This window comes from Anopheles funestus, chromosome 2RL (genome assembly GCF_943734845.2).
Source record: "Anopheles funestus chromosome 2RL, idAnoFuneDA-416_04, whole genome shotgun sequence".
Taxonomy (NCBI): domain Eukaryota; kingdom Metazoa; phylum Arthropoda; class Insecta; order Diptera; family Culicidae; genus Anopheles; species Anopheles funestus.
Window position 1 is genome coordinate 98,163,423 of NC_064598.1, and position 12,536 is coordinate 98,175,958.

The 12,536-nt window shown below is 40.6% G+C and overlaps 1 protein-coding gene across 6 annotated transcripts in view; it reads left to right on the forward strand.

Moving 5' to 3' along the window:
- Window positions 1-11,374, forward strand: part of LOC125763505 (stress-activated protein kinase JNK) — a 278,718-nt gene extending 267,344 nt beyond the window's left edge. For 5 of the 6 annotated variants that reach the window (XM_049426769.1, XM_049426771.1, XM_049426767.1 and 2 more), the window contains 5 exons: window positions 4,410-4,539; window positions 4,700-4,897; window positions 4,980-5,244; window positions 5,539-5,822; window positions 5,896-11,374. In XM_049426769.1, coding sequence (XP_049282726.1) covers window positions 4,410-4,539; window positions 4,700-4,897; window positions 4,980-5,244; window positions 5,539-5,822; window positions 5,896-6,033 — 1,015 coding nt within the window. In that variant the 3' untranslated portion in view covers window positions 6,034-11,374. Of the gene's footprint in view, window positions 1-3,184; window positions 3,560-4,409; window positions 4,540-4,699; window positions 4,898-4,979; window positions 5,245-5,538; window positions 5,823-5,895 lie in introns of all 6 variants that reach the window. The other variant, XM_049426766.1, reaches the window with a different exon arrangement.
- The last annotated feature ends 1,162 nt before the right edge of the window (window positions 11,375-12,536 follow it).

The window sequence follows — 12,536 nt, forward strand, 5'->3', positions numbered from 1 at the left end:
GCTTTAACATACGTTTACATGCTGCTATTGTGATGCTACTGCTGCTGTTGCTGCTGCTGCAAGGCTGACTCTTGTGCTACCGTGCGCGTCATTGTTGTGGGTCGGTTGGGGATATGTTGGGCAGCCGAACCCAAACAGCATCATGTTGTGTGCCGTGATGAATAAAGAAGCAGCCTCAGGTTGAACCGCTGTACTTCCACCCTCATGAAGCGCATCATCCCTTCGTCAGTGTTCGCGTGGTTCGGTGCAAAGGGCGAAACAATTTTCAATTATGCAGAAAGTTCAAACCCACAGGCAAATTCGTGTACCAGTGTGTGTGTGTACACAATTCAAGGGAAAGGCAAGCCCATTTTTTGGAGAATGGGGATTGAATATTTCACCGAAAAGAATACTCCATTCGCTATCGAAGCACCATTTTCCCGTCTCTGGGTTAAACGAGGAAATGTAACTTTTATCTGGGTGCAGTTGAATTGTATTCTCACATATCGCATTGCTCCACCGACCAAACGAGGCGCTCTGCTAGCGGGAACCTGGGTTGTGCTTTTGTTTTTATTTCATTTTCCAAAAGAGTTGCTACGAAACAGGAACAAACCACGGGGTAATGGGGTTGAAATGTAAAATCGAAACAAAAAGCGCTTGTACGACCACCAACAGCAGTACTTTAATTGTTCTGATTGCGTTTTCGGTGGATGTGGATCTAGCTTTAATATTTCATCGAACCCATATCCATCCCCCCGGTTCCGCTTATTTCTGTTTGTGAGCAAACGAAAAAAGTTGAAATTGCTTACAAATTGCATAACTGTAGGCGTTTGTTTTTCTTTTGCTTACCGAAAAACTTCCCCTGAAAGTATGCAAAACCCACAGAACATCGCACAAATGGGGAAATTTTTTATTGAATTGTTGTATCGGAAAGTTGGTTTTTCTTCTTGCCTCCTTCACTCTCACTCTCTACCTCTCTAGCAGCTGCATTCCACTGTTGGTGGAATCTTATTAATTTATTTATCTGTACAATTTCTTCTACCCAATGTATCAACTTCGGTCTAACCTTTAACCCTGCTTAGACACACGTACCGCTCTTGAAAAGCGGAGTAATCTTCAATTCCTACCAGTACCGGGCGGAAATATCAGTTGACAAATATTAATATTGCCACATAAATCTTCACCCAATCCGTGCAGCTGAAGTCTTTGCTCAGTCCCCGGACACGGAAGCTTCTTCGTTGGCGTCGGAAAATTGGTAGAAGAACGGTGAAGTTATTTCATGCGCCTAATTTGCTTGCATACGACCACTGGCTGGTTTGCTGGAAGCGGCAACAGAACTTGCCACGAAAACACACGAACTAGATCGTTTCCTTCTGCTTGAAACATGTTCCACCTTGCGCCAAGAAGCATTCTCATTTTTCGGTGTCTTCCGGGACATGGGAAAGCACACACACAGCCCGGCACATATTCTATGAAAATTGATGTTGCTTTCCTTTTGCACGGTATCTTGTTTCGCTCGTGTATGGGGAAGCTGAGCTTTTTTTTGGCGCTTGGTTTACCAACTTTTGAAATGCATGAAGCAGCAGCAGCAGCAGTAGCAAAACAGCAGTAGTATAATACTCACTCGCATGAGTAACTTTCCATGCATGAAATTTGTGCCTTGTGATGATAATAATAATTGTTATTATTTTTATGGCCATGCTTTTGAAGGATATTCCCTGCTCTGATGCGGAAATGGTACAGTTTGTTGTGTGCACCACACATAACGGCGACACGACGGAGCCGTCGGGGAGAAGTTGGAAGCCGAAAGTTTACCCTCGGAAAATCTGCTACTAATCACCTTTCGGTTGTTCGCCGCCGGGCAGTGGACGTACGCGCCATGTTGTGCCTTCTAAATTTATAAACCGAGGCACAAAACTCTGCACCATCCAAAAGCCAAATCTTCCGGTCGATTGAATTGCAACGCAATGTGTGTTCGTTGTGGATGATAAAATCCAGCCGCAAAATAATGCGGTCTGTGTCTGGTGCAAGAGTGTCTCCACGGACCGAAGACGGTTATGCTTTTCATGTCCAAACAAACGCACACACGGGTAATGCATGGGGAGGCATTTGGTGCATTAGCGTGTGTTTGATATGATTGGCTGACCCGGGTTCCGAGGCAGCAACAGAGGGGTATAGATTATGTTGCAGAATTGTTTACCAATTTGCATACACGAGCGCCCTGCAGACGGAGAAGAGTTGCATGGCGCACCTCCCGAATGTCACTGGAATAGTAATTAATCGCAAACAGGAGAGTAATTAAAAGGTTATTGCACCATCATTTCACCATCGGTTCTAATGATCCGGTTGGAAAGCCGGTTACAAAACCGGCTCGATGAACAGTCAACAAGAGAAGCGCATCGTTACTGTGTTAGGAAATAAATTCCCTGTCGGTAGTGTTCCGTTCAATCATTCGGGTACTATCAAGTGCGAGTTTTGAAAGCGAGACCGTATCTTTACCACAGTCCAATCAAAACATTATGCTCAACGAGAGAGAGAGGGTCACCCTGGCTTGATCATAAATCACTGCAGATCTCATTTTTTGTTTTTGTTTTGGTATGGCTTTTGGTAATGGGGCCTAACTGCAACTATTTCACCGGGAAAATTACGGGCTTATCGATCGTTGAACCTGCAAATCCTTCGGCCCAACTACGAGTGTATAATGAAAGATGTTTGTTTCCCCATGGCTTAGTTTCTCGAGATTTTGTTCCTTTGCAACGGAGGAAATTCTCATCCCAAAGTCCTCAGCCATCAAGGTAATGTGTTTCGTTTTGGACTGTTCTGGATGGAAGCAAAAAGGTCATTAATTTTAATGGTCAACTGTTTGGCTAAGAAAACTACAGGGTGAGCCATCTAATTTGTGATTCCTTTTATTCTTTAATAACTATTTTTTTTAAGAAAGTTATTTTTTCTGCTCAGAAATTCGAAGTTCATCCTTTATTATTATTTATTATTACTTCGTTTATTACTGATTAAAATGACTCTAAAAACAAAAAAAAAATTAAAGTTGGTTTATTTGTGATTTTCTTTTATTTATTTTACTTCTTGTGTTTTTTTATTGTTTTTTGTATGTTCACTGTTTGAGTATTTTTATTTTTATACACATTTTATGTTGCCCGCTATCTTTTCATAATATAATTTGACTTTATTTTTCATTTCTTTTTAGTTGAGTTCTACCTTCGTGTTGTTGTTGCACACTTTCTGTTGTTGCGGTTTCAGTGTACAGCAGGCTAAGCTACCCTTGTAAAGTTGTGTGTATGTGTGTGTGTGCGTGCGTGTGCGTTGATTGAGTTCACTCTCATCCTTCCAACTAAACCTTGCCGATTGTACAGTTGTGGTCGGGTGTGTATGGGACCGTGGCTCGCTGTCTAGTCATTCGAAAGCAAGCGAAAATCTGCTCACACAAGAGCAACCCCATTGCAATCATGAGCCGAAGAGCGACCAACTATGTGAGGTACCAGTTCGGGGACACGGAGTTCGAGGTCCCGGATCGGTACACCAATCTGGAGGCAAAAGGCTTCGGTGCCCAGGGCACGGTGTGGTAAGTGGCCTGTGGTCTGGCAACTTTTTTCCTTTCTAATATTCTCACACGGAGTATTGCAACTATAAATTACTAAGGTGTGGGCAAAATGGTGATGGAAATAGTTTTAAACTAAGTTTATCTACTAACGCTATTTATAATTTTAAAAAATCTGTTAAAGAAATTGGGTAGGTAAGTGATAAAAAAATCTAAAACCTTGTTTTGTTCTCTGCTTATGTCAACAGTACGCAAACTGAACAAAAGAATCCTTTTATAATGATCGATGCGACCGACGCAAATGCAAAGAATATATTTTCCATTATTAATGGCATGCAATAGGAAGCAAAAATTGATTACGCCTTCCTCTGTCCCAACATAATAATCCTTCAAAAGAGATTTAGATTAACAAAAGCTTGTCCCGTCGGTTGGAACAACCACCAACAGCACTGCATCGTTGATGATAGCTTTATTAAAAAAAGAAATATACGCTTTCCCTTGTTCAGCGTTTCCATCCATCGATCGAGATTACTAGTGTCCTTTGCCGAAGGCAGTAGTTTGCCTGTGGTTGCGGTGATTGGGTGCCTATCGGTTTGGGTTTCTTTGAGATTTCTTCGTTGCACAATCCGGCACAAGCATCAAACGCTGCAGATGTCCGCAGTGTAACATTAACATTTACAGTATCGTTTCCCCTTGCTACTAACTCTACTCCACATCAGCCTTTGCTACATACACGTGTCGTTGCCATACGGCGAATAATGTCCGCACGTAACGCAGAAATCCGAAAAACCGAACGAAAATAATGTAAATTTTTCTCGTATGCGCTTTCACCACATTTCCTCTCTCTTTCTCTGTGTCTTCCTTTTATTTCCAGTGCCGCATACGATACAGTAACACAGCAGAATGTTGCCATCAAAAAGCTATCAAGACCTTTCCAAAATGTCACTCACGCCAAACGAGCCTACAGGGAGTTTAAGCTTATGAAATTAGTCAATCATAAAAATGTAAGTAAGGTGAAAGAGCGAACCGACGGGATGTGGCACGCATCTCGCAACGTGATTGGAGATAAAGCCTGTGGTGCAATATGTCGGGGATGTCACATCCAATCGATTGTATTGCGCGCTAACAAAATGCGGTGTGTTGAATTTTTCCCCTCCATTCCAGATCATTGGGCTGCTGAACGCATTCACTCCGCAGCGTACACTAGAAGAGTTCCAGGATGTGTACCTGGTCATGGAGCTTATGGATGCGAACCTCTGCCAGGTCATACAGATGGATCTGGATCACGAGCGAATGTCCTACCTGCTCTATCAGATGCTGTGCGGCATCAAGCATCTTCACTCGGCTGGAATTATTCACCGGGTAAGGTTTTTTACGGGACGCGTTTCGATAAACACACACCACATCTAACACTATCGCTCGTTTCTTCCCATTCCCCTTACAGGACTTGAAGCCCTCCAACATCGTGGTAAAATCGGACTGCACACTAAAAATATTAGATTTCGGACTGGCACGTACGGCCGGTACCACGTTCATGATGACACCGTACGTCGTCACGCGGTACTACCGTGCGCCGGAAGTGATCCTGGGCATGGGCTATAAGGAGAACGTCGACATCTGGTCGGTAGGATGCATCATGGGTGAAATGATACGCGGTGGCGTACTCTTTCCCGGCACAGATCATATTGATCAGTGGAATAAAATCATTGGTAAGTGAGACGAGTGCGTGAAAGGGAAAAATAAAACGCGTACAGTCGGGAAAGTTTTTCTTCCGTGATTTACTATGTAGTAGTTGATCGCTTTAAAATTCTAGAGATACAGAGATAGAGCAAATAGCCTCCTTATTCCTTATTACCATGGTTTTCGAGTTCCAAATGTAGAGTTGGAGTCGTTTTAGTCGCAACTAGGTTTTGGCTTCAGTACTTTGGTAGAACAATCCGACTGGCGTGACTTTTCCAGGACATTACGCATAATACACATTTCTCCTTGCTGCTTTCCCATAGAACAATTGGGTACTCCGTCCCAGTCCTTTATGGCACGGTTACAACCAACGGTGCGAAATTACGTGGAAAATAGGCCCCGCTACACGGGCTATCCGTTCGATCGGCTCTTCCCGGACGTGCTGTTTCCGACCGATTCGAACGAACACAATCGACTGAAGGCTAGTCAAGCGCGAGATCTGCTCAGTAGAATGTTGGTGGTCGATCCGGAGCATCGCATTTCCGTCGATCAGGCACTGGTGCACAGCTACATCAACGTTTGGTACGACGAGAGTGAAGTCAATGCGGTAAGGGTAATTTATTTTTGATGTAGATCAGTTTATATCAGTGATTGTGACGCAATATCTTCTTTCATTGTAGCCTGCACCCGGTCCGTACGATCACAGTGTGGACGAGCGCGAACACACGGTCGAGCAGTGGAAAGAACTGATCTACCAGGAGGTGATGGAGTACGAGGCACGCAATAATCTAGCAGATGGCGAGGGTGCTCCACGGTAGAAACCGGAGGGCAGCTGTACCGTTAGTTCCGGTTCACAGCCAACTGCAGCAACGGACGAGGAGGAGGCCACAACATCATCATCAACCGTACCGCCCCCATCGGAGGAACCTCCGAACAGCGCATCAACTTCTGAGGAGTGAACGCCACTAAAACTTCAAACCACTCCCATCAGTATGAAGTGTCTCGAAGGCTCCTCAATATGAACCGCCAAGTGGACGATGTGTCACGATGCATCACAACAGCAGGAAAGTCAAGCAATAAGCTACCAATTTAGAGTAACAATCTCTCTCTCTCTCGCCCTGTCAGGATCTTCTAGAAATCGCCCCTTATTGCTGTGTGTGTTTGTGTGTGCTCGCACGGGTGTAGAGAAGGGGCTTGGTGTGTGTGTGTGTACGGTACGGTCACGAGAGTGCGGGTGTGCAGCAAATGCAGAAGTGATGTAAGGTTTCAAGTATCTATCCTAGTGTGGAGAACATGAAATGGTGTGTCTGGAGCTGGGTTTGTGGTGCATTTCGCTAGCGCGCACATCCACTATCCTCTGGTCATTACAATAAGTGCAATAATTTTGGGATGCGCGACACTGATGCAAATGCGAAATACAACAGAAGTTGTACACACACACACCGCTAGAGCACAAACGAAACGTGTGTGCAAAGAGGACGGATTGTGAGAAACGTGATATTTACAGCCTGGCGTGGAATAATGTCTGTTACAGTAGAAATGGACTGGACATGATATTGTGACAAGGCGAAATAAGGTGAAGGATAGGGAAAGTATATAGAATGGTTACGCAAATAATGAGCAACCACGTAACGCCACATCCATTGCATAACGCATACGATACGCTAACTCTACTCTACTAGCTGGTGCGCAGAGCTGTGACACTTTTTTCTTTGTTTATGTTTTGCCTGCCGCTTTTGTTTTTTTGTAATTTATTTGCCTATCTCACTCTGAGATGAATGTGAATGTTTTCCGATTAATGTTCAGAAACTTTCGCAAGGGCAGATGACTCATATTGGGTAGATTCAATCTACCTTCTTCGAGGGTTTGTTTTGCTCCCCCAAAACGTGCATACCTGGATTGATAAATGGAAATAACTTTCCCCATTTTACATTAACAGCTTGTTGTTCAAAACTGTGGCAACAGATTGACATTTGTCTTGAAGAAAAGAAGCTTTGGGGATGGTAAACAGATTACCATTGTGTGCGGCCAGCATTGCTATAGACTTGTGTATAGAAGTGTAAGATTATTGTTGAGTTTTTTTTTTAGAAGATTCGAATGTGTATTATTAATTCCATCTAGCCTCATTTCGAACACACACATATACACTGCCCTCTACTTGAAGTTAAGAAGAAGTCTCAAAAAAACAAAGACACACCGAAGTACAGCGTCAAATCTATTGAAGCATTTTCGTAAGAGACAAGATTTTATTGTACAAGTTTTAGGTTCGATTGATTTTAGTGCAATTATCCACATTTCCTTCATACCCTTGCCATAGTCAAACGAACGATAAGTAGGATGAAATCATTGTATAAATTATCACAATGCAACCACACTTACAAACTCACAGTTTAATCGCAGAAAACGTACTTAAAATCGACTAAAAGAAGATTTAATAATAAACGATTTAGTTCAAGTTTAAAGAAAAAGTTAAATGAGCAAAAAGACCTACACGCTGCTGGTCCCTATAAGAAACAGAAAACAGAAATCAGTACATTTAAAGCTAAACTGACAAAAAAAAGAAGAAAACAAGAGTCGCTACACTTAGTAGATAATCCTTCAGCCCTTGCTAAGACGAAGTAATGGAGGGCTAGCTATGGATAAATTATTTGATTCTATAAAGACAAAACACAACACACGCACACGTACATATAAACACGTACACATACACACACATATATGCGGTTCGTGTACAGCATATAGTCCGCTTGCGGACGTGTGGTTTTGTTAGTTACAACTCATTTGTATCAAGACGAAGTCGATAAGGCAAGTAAATATTACTTTTAGTATCATATTACATACTACAACGCAAACTACTGTAGCGCGGGGTAAATATCGTGTAAATAGCAAACAAAACAAAACCGTGATGTCCTTCCTTTGCCCCGATAAATACGCGCCGGGAAGGAAAAAACAATAGAAGACAAAACCACTACTTTAACACAGCTGAAATCAGTGGAGCGAACTCGCAAATAATCAAGCTAATAAATAATTATGGTTATTGAAAGACTATTAAAAGGGTGAACGTATGGGATGGGGGAAGGTACGGCATTCAAGTCGCCCCTTCTCCTTACAAATTTTCATAATTTGTGTATAATTAGGCGATTGCGTATCATCATCGTTCCCGGTCTCTATTTCTCTATCCGTGCATCACCCGCTTGCGTTACCGAGGTGAATGCGAGGAATAGTTTAGGGTTGGCCGGATGGGGACGATGTATGAAAAACGTTTGTGAAGACTCAATGCTGTGTAATGAGAGTGATTAGATTGAAGAAAAACAACAAAAATGTAAAATATTAAAATTTTGCTTAGTCGGAAGGACATTATGAAGCTGGTGGACTGTACTTCTTTCTCACTCCACTATGTGCAGGCGGTTAGAAAATGCTGATAAATAAGCAAAATGAAAAGAGGAAGTAGGAAACACTAACGCAGTCAAACAAAAATGATAAACACACACACACACAAAACAAGTTAATCGACACAGCAATTAATAGCCGATGATTCCTCTCATGCATCAAGCGCAAAACAGCTGCAGAAAAAAAAGCAAAATCGAACTATTCGAAACCTGCCTCTCTCTCGCGTCGACACCTACACCTACCTACCTACCACTAGACAAAAGCAAACTCTATTAACCTCTATTTCTAAACTAATCAAATAATTACGTTTCCAAGTTTCCAAATCGAATCAAATCAAAGTGCGAAAAGCATGAAAACACAAAAAAGAAAAAGGAAAACGCGCGTGTTTGCAGGCAAATGAAACCTGAACAAACAGAGAAAAGTAAAAAAACAAAACTAACAAACACAACACAAAATCAAGTTGCTAAAACCAGCAACTAATTAGTATAAAACATAGAACCCATGCACAGACATTAAACAAGTAAAAAGAGAGAAAAAACAGGAAAAAGAAACACAAACATACATAGCAAACCTGAGAAATCGAAAACTGGTGAAAACAAGAAGCAGAAAAACACACACAAAAACACATAAATGTGAACGTAAGTGGTAAACTGTTGCAATATATTGTGCAAGATACACCAGAGATACACACGAACATCTTGAAGAAGAAGAAAAATGGTACAGTTTTACGAATCCGCCCTTTTTTATAAAGAAAACAAGACAAAAAACCAAGCAAAAGAAAAAGAGAGGGACAGAGAGCGAGTAACAATGAACTAGTAATGCGTGGAAAAATAAAAAAGAAGCAAGTTTTGACAGTTGTCCGCTCAGCAGCAGCAGCAGCAGTAGCCTCCAAAAAATCGTCCCTACACCATGACCGCCACCCGCGTTTGTGGGATGTTGGGTTGATGGGTTGGTGTGATGGGATGGGTTGCGGGTTTTCGCCTGTTGCGCGTTAATGCGCTATAATATGCTTAGGAATAAACTAATAACAATGTGAATTATAAGTAGAAGCTTTCCAACAAAAAAAAAACAATCCACTCCATTTAAGGGTAATTTCCCGACGTCTTCTCGACGAATCTTTCCTTCGAAAAACTCCGAGAGGATTATTAGTGGACGAAGTGATTCTGTTTCTCTAGTACACACTCACACATACACACCTAGTGACAATCGCTTTGGTTTTAGTTAGCGCCAACAACACACACACACACACACATACATTTCACCCTTCATTTGATCATTCATTTGATAATAGATGATGCGGCTCTATAGTATGGCCAAATACCTGAGCCTAGAGTATGTCAGGTATGTGTTTAACACACTACACAATATGGATATAAAGGGGTATAGACACTACATGCACACGCTCATACAAGTATAACATATAATTACACAGTAGCAAACTTCATCCCCTTCAAGTTATAAAACATCACCTCCGACAAGAAAGAGAGAGAGAGAGAGAGAGGGAAACAAGATCGGTTGCACTCTCGTAGAAATGAAAGCAATAACAGTAAGCTGCTTGTGGGGGCGTGTGTGTGTATGTGATCAACCCTCCTTCCCTCTTTTTTTGGCAGATAAATAGACAAACAAACAAAATAAGCAAATCCACACCAAACCAGGATGAATAGCAATAGAGCGGTATTACAACCTTACCCCAATCATCAGGAAGCCATTATTGTTACGATCCTGTACATCAGAAGTCGATGATGAATAGTGATTGTGTCTGTTTATTACCAAATATATAAATATACTTATAAAATAAAACCTTGTCTCCTTGTGTTGTGTGAAGTGGATAAGGAATGAGGAAAAACAATTGATAGCAAACAGATAAGCAAAGGAAAAAAGAAACAAAGTAAGGTATAACACTCATTGAGGATCGCGAAATTGAGGAAAAAAATAAACAAAAGGTAAAACAATACATAAAACCTACACGATTATAAGAAAAGCGTAATTATTTCGTGAAATCGATACAAACAGAACTGTTACTAACAAGAGACGGTGCAAATACGAATATGAATGAGTTGACTAAGAAACAAAAAGCACGCAGATCAGAACACAACGGATATTATAAGCGAGAGTTTACTACTGCCTAGGTTCTAGTGAATGTGAAAAGCAAAACAAATAAAACAAATCTGTAAATGAAGAGCATAAAACGGCCCCCTCATTCCCCCAAAAACGCAAAAATAAGATGCAAAATAACTAGAAGAAAACAAGAAGAAACGGTAGGTGTGAAAAGAACGCGGATATATAAATAAAACAACAAAGCGAGAGGGAAACAAAGCGTAAAGAAAACCGAAGCTGGAATGAAAAATATGAAAGATAGTAGAAGAAATATGTATATCGGAGAGAAAGACAAGATAATAAACAAGCAAAAAGGGAAAAATGTGTGTATGTGTGTATGTAAAAGTGCGAACTGTACGCAACCGGTGTGTGTATGTGCGTGTGTGAAGCAGTAAATAAGAAGAAAAGGACGTTTGTAGGAAGGGAAAGTTTTGAACACAACACTGAATGAACGTTTGAACCAGCGGTTGATTAAGAAATAAACAGAGAAAACATAATGTAGAAGATGAAGAAGGTAAACGTTTGTAAGACGAAGCGAAAGCATACCAGAGCGGGAAGGTATGTGTGTATGAGAAGGATAAGAATAGTAGAAGAAGAAAACAAAACAAAAAAAAAAGAATTATTCGAATGCACGCGATAAATGAAAATAAATGAATTAATAACTACCAATAATTGCATTTGCTTTGGGATATTTTATTTACTGATTTATCTGTTTATTTAACTGTTGCATAATCCGCAGAAAATCATTATGAAAAAACACAGAAAATAAATTTTTTAAACCAAATCCGAATCGAGAATTGTTGCGTCTAACTTCCTGCAAAAAGAAAGAAAGAATAAAAAATTAATTACCATGAGTTGTGTGAATCACCCTGTATTTTATATCGAATCCCAAAAGTTTTGTTTGAATCCTCCTGAATTTCATGTTCTCCTGGTGTTGAAAACCGAATTTTCGGATCAAAAATCGAATCCAAAAACTTTTGTGTGAATCATCCTGAAATCCATGTTCTCCTGGTGTTGAAAACCGAATTTTCGGATCAAAAATCGAATTCCAAAACTTATGTATGAATCCTCCTAAAATTCATGTTCTCATGGTGTTGAAAACCGAATTTTTGGATCAAAAATCGAATCCTAAAACTTTTGTGTGAATCCTCCTGAATTTCATGTTCTCCTGGTGTTGAAAACCGAATTTTCGGATCAAAAATCGAATTCCAAAACTTTTGTATGAATCCTCCTTAATTTCATGTTCTCCTGGTGTTGAAAACGGAATTTTTGGATCAAAAATCGAATCCTAAAAATTTTGTGTGAATCCTCCTGAATTTCATGTTCTCCTGGTGTTGAAAACCGAATTTTCGGATCAAAAATGGAATCCCCAAATTATTGTGTGAATCCTCCTGAATTTCATGTTCTCCTGGTGTTGAAAACCAGTTTTTAGATCAAAAATCGAATCCTAAAACTTTTGTGTGAATCCTCCTGAATTTCTTGTTCTCCTGGTGTTGAAAACCGAATTTTCGGATCAAAAATCGAATTCCAAAACTTTCATGTGAATCCTCCTGAAATTCATGTTCTCCTGGTGTTGAAAACCGATTTTTGGATCGAAAATCGAATCCTAAAACTTTCATGTGAATCCTCCTGAAATTCATGTTCTCCTGGTGTTGAAAACCGAATTTTCGGATCAAAAATCGAATTCCAAAACTTATGTATGAATCCTCCTAAAATTCATGTTCTCATGGTGTTGAAAACCGAATTTTTGGATCAAAAATCGAATCCTAAAACTTTTGTGTGAATCCTCCTGAAATTCATGTTCTCTTGGTGTTGAAACCCGAATTTTCGGATC